Source organism: Saccoglossus kowalevskii, chromosome 8 (assembly GCF_978046115.1).
Source record: "Saccoglossus kowalevskii chromosome 8, keSacKowa6.1, whole genome shotgun sequence".
Classification (NCBI taxonomy): domain Eukaryota; kingdom Metazoa; phylum Hemichordata; class Enteropneusta; family Harrimaniidae; genus Saccoglossus; species Saccoglossus kowalevskii.
In genome coordinates this window covers 14,061,067-14,070,149 of record NC_140648.1, presented here as the reverse complement: position 1 = coordinate 14,070,149, position 9,083 = coordinate 14,061,067, and the positions used below count along the sequence as shown (strand labels likewise).

At 37.9% G+C, this 9,083-nt stretch overlaps 1 protein-coding gene across 1 annotated transcript; it reads left to right on the top strand.

The window, feature by feature from the left end:
- Positions 1 to 5,251: 5,251 nt before the first annotated feature.
- On the top strand, positions 5,252 to 7,778 carry LOC100372293 (tubulin alpha-3 chain-like). The gene is made up of 3 exons (XM_006824632.3): positions 5,252 to 5,349; positions 6,180 to 6,402; positions 6,591 to 7,778. Exons 1-3 carry the CDS (start codon positions 5,347 to 5,349, stop codon positions 7,715 to 7,717), a joined length of 1,353 nt encoding a protein of 450 aa, XP_006824695.1. The 5' UTR covers positions 5,252 to 5,346; the 3' UTR covers positions 7,718 to 7,778.
- The last annotated feature ends 1,305 nt before the right edge of the window (positions 7,779 to 9,083 follow it).

Below are 9,083 nucleotides of genomic sequence, written 5' to 3'. Positions count from 1 at the left end.
ATGTACTAGCTAGTATAAATGGAATGTTCAATAATGTACTAGCTAGTAAAATGTAATTGTTAATAATGTACTAGCTAGTATAAATGGAATGTCCAATAATGTACTAGCTAGTAAAATGGAATGGCCAATAGTGTACTAGCTAGTAAAATGAAATGGCCAATAATGTACTAGCTAGTAAAATGGAATGACCAATAGTGTACTAGCTAGTAAAATGTAATTGTTAATAATGTACTAGCTAGTATAAATGGAATGTCCAATAATGTACTAGCTAGTAAAATGGAATGGCCAATAATGTACTAGCTAGTAAAATGTAATTGTTAATAATGTACTAGCTAGTATGAATGGAATGTCCAATAATGTACTAGCTAGTAAAATGGAATGGCCATTAATGTACTAGCTAGTAAAATGGAATGGCCAATAGTGTACTAGCTAGTAAAATGTAATTGTTAATAATGTACTAGCTAGTATAAATGGAATGTCCAATAATGTACTAGCTAGTAAAATGGAATATCCAATAATGTACTAGCTAGTAAAATGTAATTGTTAATAATGTACTAGCTAGTATAAATGGAATGTCCAATAATGTACTAGCTAGTAAAATGGAATGGACAATAGTGTACTAGCTAGTAAAATGTAATTGTTAATAATGTACTAGCTAGTATAAATGGAATGTCCAATAATGTACTAGCTAGTAAAATGGAATGGCCAATAATGTAATAGCTAGTAAAATGGAATGGCCAATAATGTACTAGCTAGTAAAATGTAATTGTTAATAATGTACTAGCTAGTATAAATGGAATGTCCAATAATGTACTAGCTAGTAAAATGGAATGGCCAATAGTGTACTGGCTAGTAAAATGTAATTGTTAATAATGTACTAGCTAGTATAAATGGAATGTCCAATAATGTACTAGCTAGTAAAATGGAATGGCCAATAATGTACTAGCTAGTAAAATGGAATGGCCAATAATGTACTAGCTAGTAAAATGTAATTGTTAATAATGTACTAGCTAGTATAAATGGAATGTCCAATAATGTACTAGCTAGTAAAATGGAATGGCCAATAATGTACTAGCTAGTAAAATGGAATGGCCAATAATGTACTAGCTAGTAAAATGTAATTGTTAATAATGTACTAGCTAGTAAAACGGAACGGCCAATAATGTACTAGCTAGTAAAACGGAATGGCCAATAATGTACTAGCTAGTATAAATTGAATGTCCAATAATGTACTAGCTAGCATAAATGGAATGTCCAATAATGTACTAGCTAGTATAAATTGAATGTCCAATAATGTACTAGCTAGTATAAATGGAATGTCCAATAATGTACTAGCTAGTAAAATGGAATGGCCAATAATGTACTAGCTAGTAAAACGGAATGGCCAATAATGTACTAGCTAGTAAAACGGAATGGCCAATAATGTACTAGCTAGTATAAACGGAATGGCCAATAATGTACTGGCTAGTATAAACGGAATGGCCAATAATGTACTAGCTAGTAAAACGGAATGGCCAATAATGTACTAGCTAGTAAAACGGAATGGCCAATAATGTACTAGCTAGTAAAACGGAATGGCCAATAATGTACTAGCTAGTAAAATGGAATGGCCAATAATGTACTAGCTAGTAAAACGAAATGGCCAATAATGTACTAGCTAGTAAAACGGAATGGCCAATAATGTACTAGCTAGTAAAACGGAATGGCCAATAATGTACTAGCTAGTATAAACGGAATGGCCAATAATGTACTAGCTAGTATAAACGGAATGGTCAATAATGTACTAGCTAGTATAAACGGAATGGCCAATAATGTACTAGCTAGTAAAACGGAATGGCCAATAATGTACTAGCTAGTAAAATGGAATGGCCAATAATGTACTAGCTAGTAAAACGGAATGTCCAATAATGTACTAGCTAGTAAAACGGAATGGCCAATAATGTACTAGCTAGTAAAACGGAATGGCCAATAATGTACTAGCTAGTATAAACGGAATGGCCAATAATGTACTAGCTAGTATAAACGGAATGGCCAATAATGTACTAGCTAGTATAAACGGAATGGCCAATAATGTACTAGCTAGTAAAACGGAATGGCCAATAATGTACTAGCTAGTAAAACGGAATGGCCAATAATGTACTGGCTAGTAAAATGGAATGGCCAATAATGTACTAGCTAGTAAAACGGAATGGCCAATAATGTACTAGCTAGTAAAACGGAATGGCCAATAATGTACTAGCTAGTAAAACGGAATGGCCAATAATGTACTAGCTAGTAAAACGGAATGTCCAATAATGTACTAACTAGTAAAATGGAATGGCCAATAATGTACTAGCTAGTATAAATGGAATGTCCAATAATGTACTAGCTAGTAAAATGGAATGGCCAATAGTGTACTAGCTAGTATAATGGAATGGCCAATAAAGTACTAGCTAGTATAAACGGAATGGCCATTAATGTACTAGCTAGTAAAACGGAATGGCCAATAATGTACTAGCTAGTAAAACGGAATGGCCAATAATGTACTAGCTAGTATAAATGGAATGGCCAATAATGTACTGGCTAGTAAAATGGAATGGCCAATAATGTACTGGCTAGTAAAACGGAATGGCCAATAATGTACTGGCTAGTAAAATGGAATGGCCAATAATGTACTAGCTAGTAAAACGGAATGGCCAATAATGTACTAGCTAGTAAAATGGAATGGCCAATAATGTACTAGCTAATAAAATGGAATGGCCAATAATGTACTAGCTAGTAAAATGGAATGGCCAATAATGTACTGGCTAGTAAAATGAAATGGCCAATAATGTACTAGCTAGTAAAACGGAATGGCCAATAATGTACTAGCTAGTAAAATGGAATGGCCAATAATGTACTAGCTAGTAAAATGGAATGGCCAATAATGTACTAGCTAGTATAAATGAAATGTCCAATAATGTACTAGCTAGTAAAACGGAATGGCCAATAATGTACTAGCTAGTAAAACGGAATGGCCAATAATGTACTAGCTAGTAAAATAGAATGGCCAATAATGTACTAGCTAGTAAAACGGAATGGCCAATAATGTACTAGCTAGTAAAATGGAATGGCCAATAATGTACTAGCTAGTAAAACGGAATGGCCAATAATGTACTGGCTAGTAAAATGGAATGTCCAATAATGTACTAGCTAGTAAAATGGAATGGTCCAATAATGTACTAGCTAGTAAAACGGAATGACCAATAATGTACTGGCTAGTAAAATGGAATGGCCAATAATGTACTGGCTAGTAAAATGGAATGGTCCAATAATGTACTGGCTAGTAAAATGGAATGGCCAATAATGTACTGGCTAGTAAAATGGAATGGCCAATAATGTACTGGCTAGTAAAATGGAATGGCCAATAATGTACTGGCTAGTAAAATGGAATGGTCCAATAATGTACTAGCTAGTAAAACGGAATGACCAATAATGTACTGGCTAGTAAAATGGAATGGCCAATAATGTACTGGCTAGTAAAATGGAATGGCCAATAATGTACTGGCTAGTAAAATGGAATGGTCCAATAATGTACTGGCTAGTAAAATGGAATGGCCAATAATGTACTGGCTAGTAAAATGGAATTGTCCAATAATGTACTGGCTAGTAAAATGGAATGGCCAATAATGTACTAGCTAGTAAAACGGAATGGCCAATAATGTACTAGCTAGTAAAACGGAATGGCCAATAATGTACTAGCTAGTAAAACGGAATGTCCAATAATGTACTAACTAGTAAAATGGAATGGCCAATAATGTACTAGCTAGTATAAATGGAATGTCCAATAATGTACTAGCTAGTAAAATGGAATGGCCAATAGTGTACTAGCTAGTATAATGGAATGGCCAATAAAGTACTAGCTAGTATAAACGGAATGGCCATTAATGTACTAGCTAGTAAAACGGAATGGCCAATAATGTACTAGCTAGTAAAACGGAATGGCCAATAATGTACTAGCTAGTATAAATGGAATGGCCAATAATGTACTGGCTAGTAAAATGGAATGGCCAATAATGTACTGGCTAGTAAAACGGAATGGCCAATAATGTACTGGCTAGTAAAATGGAATGGCCAATAATGTACTAGCTAGTAAAACGGAATGGCCAATAATGTACTAGCTAGTAAAATGGAATGGCCAATAATGTACTAGCTAATAAAATGGAATGGCCAATAATGTACTAGCTAGTAAAATGGAATGGCCAATAATGTACTGGCTAGTAAAATGAAATGGCCAATAATGTACTAGCTAGTAAAACGGAATGGCCAATAATGTACTAGCTAGTAAAATGGAATGGCCAATAATGTACTAGCTAGTAAAATGGAATGGCCAATAATGTACTAGCTAGTATAAATGAAATGTCCAATAATGTACTAGCTAGTAAAACGGAATGGCCAATAATGTACTAGCTAGTAAAACGGAATGGCCAATAATGTACTAGCTAGTAAAATAGAATGGCCAATAATGTACTAGCTAGTAAAACGGAATGGCCAATAATGTACTAGCTAGTAAAATGGAATGGCCAATAATGTACTAGCTAGTAAAACGGAATGGCCAATAATGTACTGGCTAGTAAAATGGAATGTCCAATAATGTACTAGCTAGTAAAATGGAATGGTCCAATAATGTACTAGCTAGTAAAACGGAATGACCAATAATGTACTGGCTAGTAAAATGGAATGGCCAATAATGTACTGGCTAGTAAAATGGAATGGTCCAATAATGTACTGGCTAGTAAAATGGAATGGCCAATAATGTACTGGCTAGTAAAATGGAATGGCCAATAATGTACTGGCTAGTAAAATGGAATGGCCAATAATGTACTGGCTAGTAAAATGGAATGGTCCAATAATGTACTAGCTAGTAAAACGGAATGACCAATAATGTACTGGCTAGTAAAATGGAATGGCCAATAATGTACTGGCTAGTAAAATGGAATGGCCAATAATGTACTGGCTAGTAAAATGGAATGGTCCAATAATGTACTGGCTAGTAAAATGGAATGGCCAATAATGTACTGGCTAGTAAAATGGAATTGTCCAATAATGTACTGGCTAGTAAAATGGAATGGCCAATAATGTACTGGCTAGTAAAATGGAATGGTTCAATAATGTACTGGCTAGTAAAATGGAATGGTCCAATAATGTACTGGCTAGTAAAATGGAATGGTCCAATTGCTGTTCTAATGCATAATATTGCCAGGTGGTGTTAAGTATATAAAAACGAACTTGTTTTAACTTTGTCTCATTTCCACGGTCACTATAGTTGTCTGCCTCGTGGATCCTTGGTCGGCAGAACGCTGCTTTTAAGTCACTTCGAGTTCGAAAATGGTAAGTTTGGTTGACTACTGTGATAGTTCGCACCTGTTGATACGAAAATTCACTGGCTGTGAAAAAGACTGCATTTTTATACGCAGTAATTCGCGTATCTATGTGGGGAGGGGGGTATTTTTTGTGCACTTCACCAACGTTCCGTACGGTTAAATCGCGTTGTTACGAGGTAGAACTGAATAGTCCCTATTCCTGTCAATAGGCTATATTTATTTTCCATTTTTGGGGCAACAATTTTGTAAAACTGTCTGCGTAGTCTGGCATAACAGATAATTGCTATCCACCCTGTTGCGTAATCGTGGCTGTCGGAGGTCGTTCATCTTCACCGTGATTGGTAAATTGAAAGTGTAGACAGGTGACACTATTATAACGTGCTGTGTAGTGGATTTCATTGTATTCGGTCTGTTGCAAATTCCGCTGTACGTCTTTGTACATTTATTTGAACCTAGACATCCACCAGACATCCACCAGAAAACGTTACGGATACAGGTTTCCGTTCCCTTCCCTAAGTATAGCTTTATCATATTTTATTGGGAGGTTTATGCGCTTCTGACGTAGCGAATTGTTTTTGTTTGTTTTTTTGTTATTTTTGTAGATTCGATATTATATAAAGGTGGGTATTGTGATTGGTCGATAGGTACTGAGTTTATTCGAAAGGGCAGACGTTATAAACAGTGGCTCGTGGATACAGCAATCGCATACCCCTAATTGTGTCAAGCGTGAAATGCTGGTTCCAGAGTGGTGCGTAAATATCACGTGCGCCCTCAGTCTGATTAACTTTTGTGTATGGTCGTGATATTCATTAAATGTTCATTTCTGCTTCATTTTAGCGTGAATGTATATCAATGCATCTTGGCCAAGCAGGCGTACAGATGGGAAATGCATGCTGGGAGCTCTACTGCCTGGAACATGGTATCCAACCAGATGGTCAGATGCCTAGTGATAAAACTGTTGGAGGTGGTGACGATTCCTTCAATACGTTTTTCAGCGAGACTGGGGGTGGCAAGCACGTGCCACGTGCCGTCTTCGTGGACTTGGAACCAACTGTCGTAGGTGAGAACTAGAAGCACTGCATTATAACCATTGTTGTAGGCCTTTTAGTTTTAATAAGCCCACTATTTCAAAATGCACATATTCACCAATATTGTGAATTTGGACACTGATTTCGAATTCAGCAATTTGCATAGCTTTTGGGTAACTATTAATTTTCTTGTATTAATACTTCCAATTTAATATTGCAGACGAGGTGCGAACCGGTACCTACCGCCAGCTATTCCACCCTGAACAGATGATCACCGGTAAAGAAGATGCTGCCAATAACTACGCCCGTGGCCACTACACCATTGGTAAAGAACTGATTGATTTAGTCCTGGACAGAATTCGTAAGCTCGCTGACCAATGTACTGGTCTGCAAGGATTTCTCATCTTTCACAGCTTTGGTGGCGGTACTGGTTCGGGCTTCACATCACTGTTGATGGAACGTCTATCCGTGGATTATGGCAAGAAGTCGAAATTAGAGTTCGCTATCTACCCTGCTCCACAGATCGCTACTGCTGTCGTAGAGCCGTACAACTCTATCTTAACTACCCACACTACACTGGAGCACTCTGACTGCGCCTTTATGGTTGACAACGAAGCGATCTACGATATTTGTCGTCGTAATCTTGACATCGAGCGTCCAACGTATACAAATTTGAATCGCCTGATTGGTCAAATAGTCTCTTCTATAACTGCTTCTCTTAGATTCGATGGTGCTCTGAACGTGGACTTGACGGAATTTCAGACCAATCTTGTTCCCTATCCACGCATCCACTTCCCGTTAGCTACCTATGCCCCTGTGATCTCTGCTGAGAAGGCCTACCATGAGCAACTCTCGGTGTCCGAAGTGACAAATTCCTGTTTTGAGCCGTCAAATCAGATGGTTAAATGCGACCCTCGTCACGGAAAGTATATGGCGTGCTGCATGTTGTATCGTGGTGATGTTGTTCCAAAAGATGTCAACGCTGCCATTGCAGTTATAAAAACGAAACGTACCATCCAATTCGTCGACTGGTGTCCCACTGGTTTCAAAGTTGGCATAAACTACCAACCTCCAACCGTTGTACCCGGCGGTGACTTGGCTAAAGTACAACGCGCAGTCTGCATGTTGAGCAACACCACAGCCATCGCAGAGGCCTGGGCCCGTCTGGACCACAAATTCGATTTAATGTACGCCAAACGTGCTTTCGTCCACTGGTATGTCGGTGAGGGTATGGAGGAGGGAGAGTTCTCGGAAGCACGGGAAGACCTCGCTGCATTGGAAAAGGATTATGAAGAAGTTGGGGTAGATTCCGTCGATAACGGAGAAGAGGAAGATGAGGAATATTAAATTGAAAGTGAATAATTGTACAAAAATGATGATGTAAATTTAATAAATGAATTGATATAAAGTTTGCCATTTTACTGTGTCCTGCACGATATTTCCGCCTCTTAATTTAGTATGTGTAGTATGGGGATACACTCCCTCAATGCTATTATAATTGTCTGACACTGACTACTCAGCAGCTTTATTTACTTCAGTGCCTTGAATAATTCTACCCTTATTACAACAAATGGGGAATATTGCAAGCTAGCTGCCGGAGCATTGAATGTACATTTTGAGTAGGCGTTCATTACTATCAATATAGTAAACGACCCTGGGAGGACCATTTTGTGCATTAATAATGTTGTTCGGGCGACTGGATTTAGCGACAGCTTAGTAGTCTACCAGTCGTCCATTAGCAATTCCTTGCGTCGTGAAATGACTTGTTAAAACAAGCACGTTGTTGACTCTTCCAATAGAAGTGAAAAGAAATCTGCTCGATGAAGGTGTGTATGGTCAATTCTCTAAATTTACAGGGGAAAATGTACGAGCGCTCGGTTTTCAAAAAAAAAATGTTTCAAACAACTTGAGTGTACTATGTACTAGTTTGTCTGGTATTAGAAGCAGTTTCCAATTGAGATGAGCAGTTTGTAAAATAGTAATACTACATACTAATGTGGGTTGGAATTTAAACTTCCAACTTCTCATCTCGGGCCACGGGTACACAAGGCGTGCGTTTGAACATGAACAGACTTGTACCCATAAATTCAGCCGATACTGGCTTGCTACATTGTTGGTTAACCGGTCGCGGCGGCATGGGGGTGGTGGTGTTTGTGGTGTCGTCCCCCCAAATCAAAATGGAATCCTTTGTGTCAGCAACATTTTCCCCTCAAAGTACAGAAAAAGGCGTTTCAGAGGGTCTAGATTTCAGATCTCGCCCCTCGTGCACAATTTCGTGCCACCGCCTCTGGCAACTGAGGTACATAAACGACAATTTCATAATGATTGACCCAGCAGCCACTTGCATAACGTTTAGTTTTTAAAATGTATTTACCGCAGGGTATTGTCTTGTCAATTTCACAGGAACTCGACCTGTGGGTGCTGGCAGAGCTGCTTATACAAATGTACGAGCATTTGTATTTCATAGTTTGGAACCAATTGTTACCACGATTTGGGATACATATTGTACTGTAGATTAACGATCTATAGTCCCACGTGTAAATGTGTCTTCTACAATATGGTTATACAACACTAGTTTTAAATGTTGTTGCTTATCATTAAAACATGTTTGTACATCAAGGGTTTCAAATTTGGTAAAATAATACTAGTACACCGTTACTATAGTTCGCGCCCTCTAGTGGCGAATCTCTCGTATAATGTGAATGGTCACGAG

Excerpts from the sequence above, each read along its gene's own strand:
- LOC100372293 (XM_006824632.3), top strand. Across the intron at positions 6,403-6,590 it reads CTTGGAACCAACTGTCGTAG|ACGAGGTGCGAACCGGTACC; the intron begins GTGAGAACTAGA and ends TTAATATTGCAG.